The 19,058-nt window shown below is 33.2% G+C and overlaps 1 protein-coding gene across 24 annotated transcripts in view; it reads left to right on the top strand.

The window, feature by feature from the left end:
- The window catches only part of lca5 (lebercilin LCA5), a 57,985-nt gene that overhangs the window by 35,949 nt on the left and 2,978 nt on the right, over nucleotides 1-19,058 (top strand). For 4 of the 24 annotated variants that reach the window (XM_087307454.1, XM_087307464.1, XM_087307452.1 and 1 more), the window contains 6 exons: nucleotides 5,618-5,968; nucleotides 10,841-11,382; nucleotides 13,585-13,722; nucleotides 13,845-13,941; nucleotides 14,218-14,351; nucleotides 18,725-18,953. In XM_087307454.1, coding sequence (XP_087163580.1) covers nucleotides 5,629-5,968; nucleotides 10,841-11,382; nucleotides 13,585-13,722; nucleotides 13,845-13,941; nucleotides 14,218-14,351; nucleotides 18,725-18,953 — 1,480 coding nt within the window. In that variant the 5' untranslated portion in view covers nucleotides 5,618-5,628. Of the gene's footprint in view, nucleotides 1-1,153; nucleotides 1,495-3,711; nucleotides 3,801-5,617; nucleotides 5,969-10,840; nucleotides 11,383-13,584; nucleotides 13,723-13,844; nucleotides 13,942-14,217; nucleotides 14,352-17,910; nucleotides 17,947-18,721; nucleotides 18,954-19,058 lie in introns of those variants that run through there. The other 20 variants (XM_087307457.1, XM_087307466.1, XM_087307456.1 and 17 more) reach the window with 10 other exon arrangements.

Raw genomic sequence — 19,058 nt, 5'->3', positions numbered from 1 at the left:
CCATAAGAAAACATTTTGGAAATCAGTGTATGATGCAGTAAACATATGCAGAGCAGTGGGATCCAAGTTTTCATGTCCCAAAATCCCAGAATGCACTGCGCTGTATAATGGCACATTCTCATTAAGATCTATTGCATAACATATAAGCAATTCCATGCAAAAGTTAACCTTGCCATGAAAAAAGTTTTCAACAAAATAGAGAAACTGTTTCGACATTTTTGTTAGCATTGTGTTAGCAAGTATTTCACAGTAGCCAAATTTGAAAATACTCAAAAATTTCACTGCTAATTTTTTCAAACAATTTTACCAAATTTCACATCAGCCACATCCATAACGGAAAAGTGTCACTTCCATAACGATGCTTCTTCCTCATAAATGTCAAATAAAATAAAATCATTCATTGTAGTTCTATAGAGAGCCAGCTCTTATTCTTTTGATTAGCACTTTATCTTTTGGGTTGTGCAGTTTAATTCACAGAATTCCTACAAGTATACTGTAAACTCGCAGACTTTTTAATTTTATTTTCCTCATTTAAAGTATGAAAAATGTTTACAGTTTAACATTTTTCTGATCCTATAACTCTGTGGTTAGTTGTTTAGGAAAATATAAGCAGATGTTTCAATATAATGTTAGCAAATAGTTTCTATGTGAATTGATGTCTTGGGTTTATATTGCAAATGTCACATGCATAACGCTGGGATTGCTCCTATGCAGAATTATTGTTATGTAGGATGCGACAATGTTATTGACGTAACACTGGCTGGATAAGTGGTCATTTTAAAAAAACAACACCAGAAGCTAAATTGTCTGATATTTGTGGATTTTTCTTTGTGTGCCCAAGGTTCATGTTTTGCCAAACACAGTCGACTCTGCCAGGAGTCGACCAAGCGACCTTCTTGCTGTCAAACGACAGTGCTAACCACTGAGCCATCGTGTCGCTTTATTTTAATTTTAATTGTTATTTTATTCTGACATTTATTTGATCGTTTGTATTTAAAAGAATAATACTATTAAACTATTAAAATATAGATATTCCGCCCGTGTTGTCTGTCAAATATTAGGCCTAATATGCCTATATATTATTCGCGCTCAACAAGTGGTGACGGACAGGCGCGCGCACGTTGCCATGGCGAAGCGTCACTATGACACCGGTAGCAGAAGGCGAGGCGTGGATTCAGAGATTTCACCAACTCCTTCAGAAAGCACATATTTCTTTTCAAGATTCCCTCTCCGCCATAATCGACCTCAGATGATGCTTTATTAAAGGACAGGCGAAAAACAACCGCGTTCGCCCTCTATTTACAGTATCGCATAGCGTTTTTGCTAATCGTTTGGCGTCGTCTATTTGAGTGTTGTGTGTTGTCCTAGATCACCATATAATCCCAGCTAGCTCGCCATGTAGCTGGCTAGCGAGTTTGTGAGCCGTTAATCGAGCCATGTTATGAAGAAACTGAATAATACATGGTTATGGATACTTAGTCGGATGATAAACTGGTAAGTAGCCTGCTAAAATTATTTCACACGCGTTTTTCAAATGTAACGTTACGTTCAGCCTTTGCTATTTTTATCTTTGGGTAACACTGCATACTAACAAAGGTGGTAAATAAGAAACACAATCAGTTTCTTCCATGACACAAAGACATGTATCCTGTAGCCTGGCATTGTTTTGTTTTAAATGAAGACGTGCTTTCTTGTTTATGGACACCTGTAGTTGGACTAAGTTGAGTTTTACAATCATAAAGCTCTTTATTAAGGTAAAGATGGTTTTATATTCGCACATTTGTTCAGTGACAGCTTCATACATTGTTTACATTCGTACTTTGAATATTCGGACTGAAATCACTTGTATGACTTTAAAACAACATTGGCACTGTTAAATTGACTGTAAACAATGTTGTACTTTGATGGTTGTTGGCTGCTAAAATGATTTCACTATTAATAATTTGCAATGAATACTTTAAATATACTGAATATACTTTATATATATACTGAATAGTGAAATTATATTATTAAGGAGAAAGTCTGAATGTGCGAATATAAAACCAACTTTACCTCAATAAGCTGTGTTGTGTTACGGCCCTCTTTTAAGTCTAAGAGTTTTGTTTAAAAGGTGTAACAAGACTAAAATTGGGTAAATAATAGTGATTTAGAACTAAAAATATAAAAATACGCCTGGAGAACACACTTCAAACCTCATCCCCTGAGTGAAGAGTCAGCACAAGTTTTAGAAATATAAACATGAATTTATTTAATAAAAGTATTGGAACTTTAACAGAAACTAGATGTCAAACTGAGTGAGTATAGCCTAAAACAACAAACAGAAAGCAACTAACCAAGTTTAGAAAACTAGCTTACCTAATGCAAAAGTCAAAGATGAAAATCAAAAACAGAAACTTCCCTGAGCTTCCTCTCTCAACCATAAACAAGTGAAAAGATATACAAAATAAAACAACTTTAGATAGTTTGTGATGTTTAGCAACAATAGTTGGTATAAATTTATCACAGTTTAATATATATTTCTGAATTATAACCTTCATATATTAATATCATAAATTTAGATTCATATTTACTCCAGTTAATCAGTTTTATTAGAATATCAATCAAACGGGCTGATGTTTGTGGTTGTTATGGTTACTGAGATTATTCAGACTGACCCTGTCAAGTGCAGATGGTTCAGTGTTTTATGACAGGTTCATACGTCCAAAACAATGTGCAATGAGCTCCAGGTTGGCAATTTGAAAAGGTTTTGGGATTTGACTTGATGACTAAATTTCATCTATGTACAAATGAATAAATAAATAATGCATGCTTGTTTGCTTGTATCAGTTTTGTAGTTATTTATAGATAATATAATTTTTTAAGTCCACAAATAAGTCTTTGACAACTAAAATAGTTTTATCTTTATTAAAAATGTTTTCAGAACACGCTGGTTATTAATTAAACTTGGGTCAAAGATAAGAAATACAATTCTCATGTTTGTTTCAAATTACAATCACATAAATCATTTTATATGCATAAAAAACAGCCTCTAAAACATGAATGTGTACTTTAATGTTTCAAATAACTTTTTTGTACCAATAAAATGTCAAAATATGGGTGAAATATTGTTCCATTGTCATCAGGTACAGCATATCCTAATGTAAAAATGAAACTTTGCTTATTATAACCTGTACTTCTAATTTAAAAGGGAAACTGAATTAATTATATTTTATATTATTAAAACTTATTTTATTTTTGTATAACGAAGTGGCTTAAAAGAAAGTACCAAAATATTAAGATTTTAAATATTATATTATTATTTTGGGGCTGCTCTGTGATTTTCTTTCTTCTAAAGATATACTTGAGAAGGTCAATATTTTAGATATTACACTGGGTGCACAGATGTCAAAGCCAGTTCTGGAGGGCCGCAGCTCTGCACAGTTTAGTTCCAACCCTAATTAAACACACCTGATCATACTAATTGAGTGCTTTAGGCTTGTTTGATACCAGCAGATAGGTGTGTTGAAGCAGGGCTGAAACTAAACTCTGCAGGGCTCCGGCCCTCCTGGAATGGACTTTGACACCCCTGTTCTTAAGGCATATTTACACAGCAAACACTGGAACCTAACCTGAAGTGGATAACATTTTTTTTTAAGTATGTGTATGTTATTTATTTATATGTTCATTATATTAATGACTATTATCTATTATATGATCTATTTTTCATTATAGATCAGTGGACTTTATTCTGAATTCTGAGCAGGCACAGACCCACTTTAAGACCGCCTTAAATCGGCTGTGTGAAGATGACTTAAGTTATGGTAAAAATGTATAATTCCTGTTGCTCAGGAATAAGACAGCATACATTCTAATGTATAGAAAAAAAGAATCAATATTACATTTTTCATTCTGTTATCATTATGTATTTCAAACATTTTAATCTAGCCTGTAATTGCAAGTAGCCAAAAGGTTCTGATATTTATTTGGTAAAAGCATTCTTTCAAATGTCATTTTAAATTTCTTAATTTTTTTAAATGATAAGATTTACTGACACCTCTTCAAGTGTGTCATATAAATATTTCAGTAAAAAGGATAGGAGGTGAAAGGTGAGGATATAATTGAATGCATTTTGCATGTAATTTAAGAGTGAAAAATATTATTGGCTGCAGACTCAATCTCCATGGTGACCGAGACTTGAGAGCATATCTGGATTCTGCAGGTTCAGGGACTGAAAGAGGAGCACTTGTCATTGTCCTCACAAAAGGGTCATAAATCAAGCGCTTATTTTATGATGATACAATGGAACTAGTGTAGGTCTTATATTTAGCTCTGTTGGCTCTTTGTTCTTGGTGACACTTAAAGATTTCTTATTTGTACTCCATTAATGATCTTCGACAGCTATTACACTTCACACACATATTTCCAGATTTGGGAAGAAGGGCTCTTGGAAGAACAAAGTTTAAAAAACGAGGCTGTTTGATTTAAATCAATGCCATGTATTAATCATTATTTTCACAGTTACTATTAAATAAGTTTAAACATTATGTCCAATTTAACTACTAAATACGTTATATATCATACATGTATACCAAACAAATACAGGATTGTTTTAACCAGAGCACATGCATACTTAACATATAATGCTGCACATTTATAACTTTAGAGTTGTAATTTAATTAAGTTCATTATAAAGAATACATTTTGAAGCTTATAATATTATATTCCCATTTTCCTGTTTGTGGTGACTTGATTATTTCATGTGTTTGAATAAATCTAAAATCCGTCCAACTTAGTAAATTATATTTTTACACTATTTAAGATTATAATTTAAATTTAAAGATTATCTAACAATAAATAACTATTGAGTTTAATAATTTGTTCTTTGTAGCCTTAAGTATTGTAGTAATACGTATAACATAACTACAGTATAATATTAAGTAATAATATTGTAAGTAATAGGGGTATATATATAGTTTACAGAATTAAGATTTTTTTATTCTGAGAAAATGGCAGATATAACTTAATTTTAATAAAGAAAAGAAAAAAAAAACAATTTAACTTGCATAACATGCATTTTATTTCATAACCCTGAATTTCTGTATAATTGATTCATTGGATTTACTACATTTTTTTAAGGTAAATGGTTAAAAACAATGTATATGGGCTGAATTTAAACAAACAAAATCAATTGAACATTACTAAACCTAATTTATTTGTTTAAATTCAGCCCATATCAATTGAATGCAACCTCTTATCTTTAAAAAAAATTTTAGTAAATCCAGTGAATATTTTTTTTCAGTGTATTGAAAACATACCAAACCATGACTTCGAAACCAAACTATGTAATAAACTGTCAGTTTTTTGCGTTGTTAGTTGAGACTACTAGTTGAGAATTAATAACCTACTGTAATAAATGAGCAACAAATATAACAGCGGCTTAAATAAATCATGATAAACCTTTCAGACAGCTTGAGTGTTTAGTGTCTGCTTTAATGCTATTCTCACACAAACACAGAACCTAATCTGCAAACATTCTGAGATCTTGCATTTTCTGATTTGGGTTTCTGGATTGTATATGTGTGCTGCTTATAAATTGTGAGTGTGTACACACTCATTCTGCTCAATGTGAACTGTTTAGCAGGGCAAGACATGGACTTGCATGAAGATAATCAGGAATCGGAGCACAGCCGATTGTCTCACCATAATGAAAGGAAGATCTTAGAATCCCTTCGATCTGGAAAGCAAGAGAACAATGGAAAAGACATGGGGAACTCCGCTGGGGATCATGCACAGAGCAGAACTCGAGAGACAGCTGGAGATCCAGACCGCAATGGGTTTTCAGATGGAGAGCGCAGCAGTGGCTCGTTCTACTCTGATGATTATGAAAACGCCTCCCATTCAGATCGGTCACTCTCACCGTCAGCTTCTCCATCGCCACCCAGAAGAGGGAGATCTAGGAGAGTTTCCAGCAGCCCTTTACATAAGACAGGTATACTTATACTTGCACATACAGTTGAAGTCAAAATTATTAGCCACCCTTTGAATTCTTTTCTTTTTTTAATGTCTGCCAAAGGATGTTTAACAGAGCAAGGAAATTTTCACAGTATGTCTGATTATTTTTTTTCTTCTGGAGAAAGTCTTTCTGGAGAAACTGCTTAAAAAGCAGTTTTTAATTTTTTAAAAAACATTTTAAGGTCAAATTTAAGCTTTATATATATTTTATAGTCTACAGAACAAACTACTGTTATACAATAACTTAGCTAAATACAATAAAATACAACTGTTATACAATAAATTAGCTAACCTAGTTAAGCCTTTAAATGTCACTTTAAGCTGTATAGAAGTGTCTTGAAAAATATATAGTCAAATATTATTTACTGTCATCATGGCAAAGATAAAATAAACCATTTATTAGAAATGAGTTATTAAAAATATAATATTTAGAAATGTGTTGAAAAAATCTTCCCTTCGTTAAACAGCAATTGGGGAAAAAAATAAACAGGGAGCCGAAATCACATTTAGAAAATTGCATGGAGAAAAAAAAAATGGGATTTACACCTAGAAAAAAAAAACAATTAATAAAATGTTCATTAAATGATTTGATGTATCTGTTACTAATTAAGTGGGAACATTATTGGACAATCTGGTTTTTATCATTATCTGTCAAAACCAAGGTTGCATTAGTATTATATATTATTATAATATTATTATTATTTAAATGTCACATAATCCTGTAGATTTTTTTAATATGATCATTTATTGCTCAAGATACAATTCTTGTTATTATAAGTGTTAAAAAATTTGTGTATTTATACTATTTTGATAGAACCATTCAAAACTCAAAAAAGTATTTCTATGATTTGAACTTTTTGGTGATTTTTATTATTTGCAAATAAAGTAAATGAATACCAAATTCAGAGCTTTAACTTGAAAACAGGACAATAGCAAGTAAATTACATCATATAAATTTATATGGATATTAAGTAATAAATGTAAGATGATATTAAATATACCAAATCAAAACACATACAAAAAAAGGAAGGAGGGGGGAGTTGCCAATATTATAGCCATAATAATTTTTTTTTGTCTTGTTTCATATTTGCTTTGGAAATAAAATTAGCAGAAAAAAACATATTCTTAATTGTCTTATACATATTGGCTTAAAGACTTATAAAATCCAAAAAGTGACAGTAATTATGTTACTAAAGATTTATATGTAGAGTAAATTCAGTTCTTTTAAATTTTATTTTAGCAAAGTATTTTGTTTCTCATATGTATTACAGAGTAAAATGTTTTTAACACAGAAGATAATAATAAAAGCTATTATTATTGAATGCCATCCACCTACAACACAACACAACAACCAACAATTAATAAGCAGGAAAATCAGAACTATGCAAGCATTTCTAAAGGATCATGTGACAATGAAGCTGGAGAAATGACTAATACAAATTCAACATTTTCAATCAAAGGAATAAATTACATATTAAAATATAAAAAGGTTAGTACTTTAATCATTGTAGACTTTTTCAAAAATAATCTAAATTATTCCAAAGTTTTGAGCTCTAATGTAAATTTTGTAAACTGCTGTTCAAAAGTCAGGTTCCACTAAAGCAAAAACATCTTATTAAATTGTTCTTAAATCACATTAAATGACGTCTTTATTTAAGTGCTTTATGTACTACCTTTATTTGTCAGTAAACATAATGGAACACATTAATCAGCAATTCAGAAGATCAAATCATTTGCATACACCTTCTGAAGCGCATGGAATAAGTCTGACGTTTCCTCTTATCCACCAATTGCAGGTATTGTGTAATTAGCACAATGATTACAGGCATCAGCATCTGAATCTTCTGGTGATTGTTCACATCCAGGTTTTGTTTGTTTGTTAGAGTGGAAGTTTTAGTGGATATTCAGGACATGAGTGATGGGTGACGATGTGATTGACTCACTCAAAAGATAATCATCCACCTAGTTCTTATAAATGGACCCTTTTAAGATGAAGCTCATAAAAACCTGTCAAGGAGACAACATTGTCATATTTCACTACAGCAACAAACAGAGAGAAGAAATTTTATTTTATTTAAACAGATTTTGAGGACCAAAACTTCACACTGATATTTTTCCAGCACATTTTCAGACTAGTTCTCTTTAAAATATAGTAAAACAAATTAACAAAAAAAAAACAATAATCATATGAATACTTAAACAATATAGGGAAATAATAATAAGGTATATTAATTTATTCCATAATTGAATAAATCAGATGTTGTAATGCTAAATATCCTAATTGTCCTCAAATAGGGTTACATTTATGTAAAATGTAACTTCATATGTTTTCATATCGGTTTTAAAGTGGAATATAGCCTAAATATCATCTATGTAATAGAACCAAAACTTGTTTTTAGAGAATGACTGTTGTATCCTGTAGTACCAATAATGACCAGCAGATTGCATTAGAGACACTCTGCATCAAGTATCATGCAAATGGAAAACTATTACATTTTTTTACAACATTCAAGGTCAATGGCTCAGACACATTTTAAGTATGAATAGGATTTTTTTTAAAGAAAAAATGTTGATCAGATTCCAAATAATTTTTAAGAAATGTTACCGTTTTAAACATTTATAATAAAAAAATTAAAAATGTTTTTTTGTAAGCAAATCATCAGGAAGTTTTGTTCTCTATATATTTATTTATTTATTTATTTATTTATTTATTTGACATGAACTTCACAATTACACTGGACAACTAAATGCATTTGTTCAAGTTTTTTAGCTCCTGTCCAGAGAGGGTGCTCGCTGCAGAGCCATTTGAGGAGAGGTGAGCTCCAGAGAGGGGGAGCATGAGCTGTCGCTCCTCCTCCTGTAAGCTGTTTTAATGCGTACACCAACCCCACCCCTAACCCTACCCCCAGTGACATCACTCGTAGAAGAAGTGCAAAAAAGGTGGAGCTCAAGCTTAAGCTCCCCCTCTCTGGAGCTCACCTCTCCTCAAATGGCTCTGCAGTGAGCACCACTTGCCTGTCCAGGAGGTTTGAAAAAAATTGGCAAATTGGAACTATAATAAATACATATACACAACGTAAAATTACTGAAGGCAAGAGCAAAGATGACATGATCCAACAAACTAATAGTAGACTATTTGTGCAAACACTGCTGTTTTGTTTTTAACCACTTTTTAAGAACACTACTAAAAGATTTATATTACATTCTGATTTTAGGCTAAAAGGTAAATCATTCCACAGTTTGGCTCCCTTTACAGAGAAAACAGATTGACCAAAAGAGGTCTTACACTTTGGCACTAGACAGTCACCATTAGCAGTTGCCTGTGTGACTCTGTGAGAGGTTTGATTCCGACTGATTAGATCTGAAAACAGTATTGGAACATGATTATTTAAACATTTAAAAAAGATAATTAAATTTCATAAAACTTTAAAAACTTAAAATGTTTTGTTTACATAAAACCTTACAATAATGCCATCGCTTATGCTTTAAGTCCATTATTTTAACTGTTTGTTTATATATTGAGTCAATAGACTTAGTTTAGTTAAAGAGGCTTGTGACCATGATGTAATGCAATACATCAGCGGAGAGAATATCATTGTGTGCATGTATCATTTTGCAGTTTGATATGTTAAAAACCTTCTAATAAAATGAAGACAGTTTAGACTTGGCTTAACTTTCTTATATTTTTAACATGACTATCAAATTTTAAATTAATGTCTAGAGTTATGCCAAGATACTTAAATTCATTCACTTCTTTAATAACTTTATTTTTAATTAGCACCTCAAATGTATCCTGTACAGGCCAATTTCTCGTAGAGAAGCACATAGAAACTGTTTTCTTGATATTCAACGTTAAATGAAACAGCTTAAGCCATCTTGAAATATGTTGTAAAGCCTGGGTCAGTTGCTCACTTTCCCGGCAGGGTGTTTTAGCTGACATATAGATGACTGTGTCATCTGCAAATAACTGGCAGTTAACCCCTGGGCAGCAATCAGAAAGATCATTTATGTACGTTGTAAACAACAATGGGCCAAGAAAATACCCTTGAGGTACTCCTATATTGTTAGAACGCAGAAATGACTTTACCCCATTGACCCTCACACATTGCTGTGTCCCACCCAAATAAGACCCAAACCACTGTAAGGCATCTGCTGACATTTTTAACTTTATTTATTCATTTATTTATTTATTTATTTAGTAAGATACTGTGATTAACCATGTCAAAGGCTTTCTTTAAACATAATTTTCCAAATTATGTTTAATAGAGTAAGGACTTTTTCACAGTATTTCCTACAATATTTTTTCTTCTGGAGAAAATCTTATTTATTTTGTTTTGGCTAGAATAAAAGCATTTTTTAAAACCATTTTAAGGTTGAAATTTTTAGCCCCTTTAAGCAATATTTTTCTTGATTATCTACAGAACAAACCACTGTTATACAATGAATTTCCTAATTGCCCTAACTTCCCTAATTAACCTAGTTAGGCCTTTAAATGGCACGTTAAGCTGAATACTAGTATCTTGAAAAATATCTAGTAAAATAATATGTACTGTAATCATGGCAAAGATAAAAGAAATCAGTTATTAGAAATTTAAACTATTATGTTTAGAAATGTGTTGAAATTGGGGAAAAATATACAGGGGGCTAATAATTCAGGAGGGCTGATAATTCTGACTTAAACTGTATATATGTATGTGTATGTTTATGTATGCATGTATGTATGTATGCATGCATGCATGAATGTATGTATGTGTGTGTGTGTGTGTGTGTATATATCTAAACTTACAAGTTTATCTATCTTGAAATTCTTTATTCAACAGTGTTTACCTATATTTGTTGTTTCTTACAGGTGTGCACAAAGGTGCATCTCGCCGTATCCTGTCCCACTCCCATCATCCTCAGCAACGAGCAGGAGCAATCCGATCCCAAAGTTTGAGCAAAGACGCTCCATCCAAAGATGTGGACCAGGTCACTAAACGCATGCTGTCAGCACGTCTGCTAAAGATCAACGAGTTGAAGAACGCGTTGTCTGAGCTGAGGCTGCATGCGGACGAGCTGCAGCGAGAGAACCGTTTACTGCGACAGCTGCAGCTCCGGCAAGAGAAAGCTTTGCACCGTTACAATGACACGGACAGCGAGATCTCACAGCTGCTGGCTCGTCACAACAATGAAACTCACGTGCTGCGCGAGAGATTGAGACGCAGTCAAGAGAACCAACGCACAGCTGAGCGCAGCCTCAGGGAAAGAGACGCTCAGCTCCAGCGCTGCCGCAGTCAAATGCAGAAGCTGCAACAACTCGCAGATGACCAGAATCTTGGAGAGAGAGAGGAACTCTCGCGAAAACTAATTGGCACTCAAAGCAGATTGCAAGATAGTGAACACAGAGTGAAGGTAAAAACATTTAAAAAACAAACTAACTAAGTATAGCAATGTCTTGCTTAATTTGTAAATGAATAATTCCCAGAACAAATCCAGGGAATAAAAGTTACTGTGACCGACGTCCACCAAACGATTTCAGTTTTCCTGGAACATAACATCATTAAACGGTGATACTAAATGGTCTTTAATTATTTTGTGCCATTTAATGTTATAGGTCAGTCATGGTTAATAAAAACAAGCTACAAACATAAATCCTATGAACAATCACTAATCAGTTCACTTCACTGTTATGTGCCAAGTGAAAAAAATAATAATTAATGATTCAGTCTAATATTCAAGAAGAGCCCACGGTTACCTCTTTTGTCATGGTTTCTGTCTGACTTGAGATCGCTGTGCTTCTGTCTCCCACTATCCTGATCCAATTACGCTGTTCCTTCTTCTCGAGATCTCTTTTGATCAGGCCCGTTATCCGTTTTACCTGTGGTTTTAAAAAATTTAAATATACATCTCCTTGCCATTTTGAAAATACAAATATTATTTAGTAAGGCCATTAATTATGTTTCGCTGCTCATTGTGCACAAAACAATCACTAAACATTGAGAGTAATTGTACACATAAGAAAGCCTGAAAATATTATTCAGGGCCAATAAACTTGACTTTTGCTTTAACTTGTACATAATGACCACCGTCATGTGTGTGCGCACGCACACACAATCCACTGCTTTTGCTTGCACTTATTCACACTCTCACAAACACACACACACACACACACACACACACACGTGTGTAGGTATTCACTACGCACAAGTTAATGCCAGTTCCATTCAAATAAATACTGAAATGAATACTGAGCACAAAACATGAACATGGACATTTTTCCGCTAAAGGATCCAGCAAGATCCAGCTCAAATTAAGCATTGGTCCCGGGGATAAGTAAGCAAGGGTTGAAAATTACAAACTGATCAGTAATGTTTGAACTTAATCTGTTCAATTAGAAGGGTCTATGTAAGTATGCTTTTCTTTATATGTTTCTTAAGCATTTAGTGGATCAGTTTACCATGCAAGTTATCTGGGGATTAATAATAATAAAAAAAAAAACATCATCTAGATCATTACAAAAGTTTCTAGTGATTTTGAACCATTCACACTGATTAAGATGTGATATGCAAGAAAGAATGTAATGAGCACAGAGTTTTAGACGAAAGCACATACAATTTTTGTCAAAATTCATGTCTTAGTGTGTGTTCTTGTAAAATAAAATTAGTTATGTAAACAAAGTAATGAAAAACTGTACAAAAGCACGCACATCCCGCGTGCTCAGCCAAAATAACGCAAAAAGTGCAAATTAAATATTAATCAAAGGAGGCTATACCAAAGCTCCAAAAACAAAAATTTATTAAATTAAAAACCTAGTTTTTAATTTAAAACACAAAGCATGTAACATTTTAAGCCACATGGCCCTTCATTAGACAGACACTGTCTGATAAAGAGCCGTGTGGCTCGAAACGTTACACACTTTGTGTACATTAGGCATTCACATTAGAAAGTCTAGTTTATTTTTCCACAAGCCAAACTCAAAAAACATGGTAATGCCAAACACGAATCTTATAACTATAAATCATTATATTAGATTATATCTAATATACTGAATCATAATCTATAATCTGTGCTATTTCTAAAATGTCATTGGAGTGAATTTATTCCTTTGAAGTAATTATCATAATAATAATACTAATAATAAAAATAATAATACATTTTAAATAATAATAATTATAACAATAAGATTTCTTAAAATATTTGATTAAATAATTCTCATAAATAAAACAGTTAAAATTTATGCTTTTAAAAATCTAAATTAGAGATCTTTTTTTATTTAGCTTTATGAATGTAAATTATTTGTAGGAAAGCACATTTGTGGGAAAGCACAGTAGGAAACGAATAAAAATTTCTCTTGCAAATGATTGTAATAGCCAAGATTAAATGTTGCCCTGACTTTCAAAATGTGGTTTCACACTGAAACACACCAGCCACCAGTAAAGGACTCTGATTAGAGTCATATTCTTGATATATAAATGATATCCAATAAAGTTTAACATTTTACCATTTTAAAAAGTTCAGAAACTGAAATTCGGTTGACCCATTTAAAACACATACACGAAATATATTTAAGAGCTGTGATTGACTGCAGTTACTGATTATGTTGTTTAACATCAGGAATTGGAGAAGAACATGGAGCTGAGTAGCGGGAGCTTTCAGAGGCAGCTTGCTAATGAGAGGAGGAAAACTCACGATGCACAACAGGAAGTTAAAGCACTGCAGGAGGAGGTCGAGAGACTTTGCACAAAACTAAAGGTGCCGAATACTGTACCCAGAACAGCCACACATACAGTAACATGTGATTATGCAGTATTAGACTTCCATTCATTTATTCACAAACTCATCAAACCTGACCATTTTTTAATGTCTTGCATCAGGAGAAAGAAAGGGAGCTGGATGCCCGAAACATTTACGCTAACAGGATGCATAAAGCTTCTTCCAGGAAAGAAGCAGAGAATGGCAGTAAACGGAAAGGTAGATTTGTTAAAGTCCCATTGCACAGCTGTACCTTCATCTAAGGGCTTTCTTACATGTAAACCGTAAGTCCATAATTACTGCATGCAAACAGGGTGTGACTCCATAACAAACATCTTCCTATTATAACTATATTCTCTAGCTTTAATTAAAGTGCTCTTTTGGATTAGTTAAATGGCTTTGAGATTTGATTAAGAGTGTTTGTTAGGGCTCTGAATAAAATAGTATTGTTTTTTTGAATGTGTTTGTGTGTAATTTATGTATTTTGTGTTAAAGGCTTTAATATAACCAGCACTAAAGCAGTACAGACAGAGGACAGAACATCCTCTTTGGATTTCCCATCGCCACCTCCAGCTCTTACCAATAATCTTCCACCTGATGACCAGACTGATGATTACCTTTCTCTGAAGGCATGTACTTGCACAATGACTTATAAATCACATTCTTTTTCTTATTTTTTTTTTTTTTTACATTTAATTATTTACTGTCATAAATGGTGTATGTAATTGAATGGAAAGTTTAGCCAGAAATGACAATTAGTTGTTAATTTACTGAAACTTAGGCCGTCCAAGATGTAGGTGACGTTTTTTTCCCCAAAACATAAATGTATTTTTTTTTTCTTGAAAGTTAATAAACATATAGAGGGCAAACTAAATGAATTTGTTAGGGTGAGTAAATTAACCAAGTTTTCATTTTGGAGTGAACATGCCTTTAATTGTATCTATTGTAGCTTCAAAAGATTAATATATATATATATATATATATATATATATATATATATATATATATATATATATATATATATATAAGATTATATATATATATATATATATATATATATATATATATATATATATATATATATAAGATTATATATATATATATTAGTGCTGTCAATCGATTAAAAAATTTTACTAATTAATCGCTTTTTTATTAATTAATCACGATTAACCACATTTAATAGACTGAAACTTGTAATTTTGGCTATTCAAATGTAAAACTAATGTAAACGCAAGACAAAAACTATTTAAATTCAAAATATAATTGTTTATTAGAATTTTTGTTTAACTTGTAACACAGATTTCTTCATGTAAACAGCATACCCACAATAAACCATCAAGTTCCTGGCTTGACAGCCATATTTATTACAGAAATTAAAACACAGGCATGTTGATGCCATTTTAATTTTAAAACAATCAATGGCAATAAAGAAAACATTGATTTCTAAGTTGGATTCTAAATGGACTGCAAAAAATGCCAAACTACAGGTATTGCAAATACGGAAAATGGAAAATTATAATAATAATAATAATAATAATAATAATAAAGTATTGAATACAAACAATTGTACTCATTGTAAAGTTGTATTGTTGTGAGTTGAGAACATTAATTATAAAGTAGAAAAAATTTTGCTCGCTCGCGCGCGCACACAGACACAGACCAGGGGCCTCATGTATCAACGCTGCGTACGCACAAAAACTTTGCGTACGCCAGGTTTCACGCTCAGAATCGCTCACGTTTGGATTTACTAACAATGAACTGAACGTGGGAATGTGCGCAGCTTCACGGCAGCTTTCTGGCAGGCGTACGCACATTTTTTGTGCGTGTCTGTTTTATTTCCATTGGGGACTCCTAGAGGCAGTTGTGTTAAATTCCATTCTACAAAGTGTCTGAGCCTTGCAATGGCAGCTGTATGAGACGGGTTCAGCAGGTATATAAGGTTTTCATACCATACATTTGACCAGCTAAACATTAAAGCACAATTTGCAGCAGTCGCCTGTTTTCCCAATGTAATCTGAGCGATCTACCGCACGCACATTGCTATAAAGACACTATCTGAAGATGAATTTGCATGCGTGAATCAGAAACATTTCCATTCAATAAATGTGCAAATAAAATATGATGCTTATTAATATGAACTTATTGATGATTCCTACTTGTCTTTCTCGTGATAAATAGTTGGCAAAATCTGATATGTAGCGGGGGAAAAAACAAGAAAGAGTTCATCAGACACTGGATTCGAGCCGAGTTCATGCTCGAACGTATCAATTCATGATCACATGCGTCTAATGAGTAGCGCCACTGAGACTGTTAAGCGTCTTGCAACATTTTACAGATATAAACCATACTATTTCTATTTTTTAATGCACTCAGTGCGATGTTCAGACCCAACTGTGTTGACCGCATCAGCTAAACTCTCGCACTCTATTTTTTTCTTTTGCTGTTAATTCCGGAGAACAAACTTGCAAATAACACCACTTTTCTCCGGTCTACCTCCGAAAGCAGCACCTCCAATTCATATTCTGTTCAAAGTTTCTCTTTTTGCTTGCTTTTGCCATTGCTTTTTCGTTGGGTTTTGCCATTAGCATAGTCATTAGCATATTCATACGGGGGAGGAGGCAGGGAGGAGTTTTGTGCTCATGCATGTTGCGCTCAGTTTCACGTTCATTCAGATGTACAAAAGAATATGCGTGAGATTCGGCGTACGCAGTGTTTCATACATTTACAGCTGCGTGCGTACGCAATGTTTTAGTAAGATTTCCACGCAAGTCTTCGTACATGAGGCCCCAGGGCCGTGCACAGGGGGGGGTGGCCCGGTGGCTAGAGCCACTGTCCCTTTGCCCTCATTGGCTTAGGTGCTCCTCTCAGGAGGCACTTGCTCCTCACTTTGCGATCGCGTTGCAGCACCTGCTTCTTTAAGGGTCTGTGACAGACACACACGCACAACGACCGCAGGACTGCGCAGGGAGCGACTCCCCTCATTTTCAACACGCATAATTCATCAAATTTGCTTAAACTAAGCGTTCTGAAGTACGGCTGTATTTCACAAGGATTCTGACACAACAACGCGAAGCATATGCTTTTGTTGCATTTAAGGAGGAAACACGTCAAACTTACTGAAACGTTGGAGGGCTCATGCAGAAAGGCATTGGAATGTCTTTGACAGCTCGCGACTTCATGTCACTTTCTAAATACATTTACATAAGACACCAATTCTTCGATTTTAATATGATTAAGATAGTACTCTTATTAAAAGTCTACCGTGTATGCAGCAATTTGATTACCTTAAAGAACCACCGAGTCATGAAATGCAGAGGTTTTTCTTTCCGTTCGTCATGCGGTATTAAATTCCATTAAAACAGAAGTCAAAAGTTAAAAATGAATCGCCTGAAATTGCATGAAACTCTGGAGAGCCTGGTGATGCGACATTAATTGTTTTATACTGAAACTTGCATTCAAAAAGGGCTTCCTTGGTCTTATCCATATTTCTTTGCATGTTTACCACATGTCGGCAACTGCATTAATTGCGTTAATTTTTATTTTTTACCCCTTAATTATTTCAAATTAATTGCATGCATTAACGCACTAATTTTGACAGCATTAAATCAATACTTAAAATATTTAATCTATATATTTAATCTAATTAAAATATAATTGAGTTAAATAAAATATAATTTTTATTAAAGTATGATTACTGAACAATGAATTCAATGAATACAGTAAACATTAAACCTAAATAATATTGACAAATTTGTTTCTTTGCTATTTTGTATTTTTTCTAGATTTATGTTGCTTTTCTCTAATTTTTTCAGAGCTTACTGCAAAATTCCTGTAATGATGCCTTATGCGATACCTTAAAATTCTGCCTCTTTATAAGGCTCACTTGGTTTTGGAACAGTACACAAATGTTGTGTATTGAGTTAGAAACCTCTGCACACTATAAAATGTCTCAAATTTGATTCCTCATGAAGAAAAAATGCTTTTAATCAAGTTCCTTCTTTTGATTTGTTTCTTTTATTTTTCATGAAAGACTGATTTGTTAGTGCTTAATTTACACCCTCCCGCTCTCTTTCCGTCTCTCTCCTTCTCATCGTGTTTTGTTGCCTATCAATCTTTTCGGCGGCTCACATACCCATGAATTTCTTTGTTAATTAATCTCTCAGTAATTTTTTAATTATTGACTTTCAGGTTCAAAAGCCTACTGTGAATCACAGGGTAAAAAAGGTTGGCCTTGAATGTTTTTCTTTCTGTATCCCAGCATGCAGCACGCAGTAGCTCTACACTGTAGTTTATATGCTGGCTCCCGAAGCAAATCTTCACATCTATAATTGATGCATGAAGTGCTAACATTTTAACCTCTGCCAGATAGTCTAAATCAACAGAGAACCACTAGTAACCTGGCTGATTAGGTTTACAGCATGAGTGTCCATGATTCTTAAAGATAATTCTCAATCAATCAGGCTTTAAGAGCAGCTTTTAGACACACATTTATTATTGAATCACTGATAGTGATGTTTAAATAAAGATTTAAAGTCTAGTTTATCCAAAAAGGAAAATATGTCATCATTTACTCAACCTTCATGTAATTTATGGTTCATAACGTTCTTATTTTTCTGTTTGTGAAACTCTCAAAAGAGCAATATATAGCACTGAATGTATTTTGTACACTTCAATTCAATGGAGATCTCATAAAAAGATGACACATAACTACAAAGTAGATAATTCTCTCTGCAACTGCTGATGATCTGTATTCAGCTATTTTGTGTTAGGCTTGACATCAGTGATTCCGAATGTCATTGATTTTTGTATTTTTAACCAATGCCAAATTCATGAAGGTGACAGAATGCTGACCATTTTCATTTTTGTACAGCCTATCACTTTAAACGCATGCATAACCTTTCAGTTAGATGACCGTTTTGTTATATAATTTTGTACTGTGTTTTTACTCAAGGCTGACCCTATGTTTGTCATTTATTTTCTTTTTTATAAAACATGTTAGCAGGATCAGCAAAGCAGAGAGCACAGGACGAGAGAATCGAAGGAATGGAAGATTCAAGAGTTTTGGAGAGAAAGGGAGAAAGAAAGACACATGGAATCTGCAAGAGAACAGGAGAAAGAAAAAGAGACACTGCATGAGAGAGAAAGACAAACAGAGCTGCTGAAAGATGTGGAGAGGCAAAGACTAGATCAAGATCTCAGCTCAAATGAGAAGAACTTTAAAGGAAACAGAGGTAGGAATGTAGAAGCCACCATAATTCACTGATAATACAGCTAAAAGCAGAAGCTCAAGTTTACAGTCATGTATAGAATTGATGTTGGTCTTTATATTATAGATA

Source organism: Danio rerio, chromosome 23 (genome assembly GCF_052040795.2).
Source record: "Danio rerio strain M-AB ecotype USA chromosome 23, GRCz13ab, whole genome shotgun sequence".
Lineage (NCBI taxonomy): Eukaryota > Metazoa > Chordata > Actinopteri > Cypriniformes > Danionidae > Danio > Danio rerio.
The sequence above is the reverse complement of the archived record's forward strand: the minus strand, read 5'-3'. Positions and strand labels throughout refer to the sequence as shown.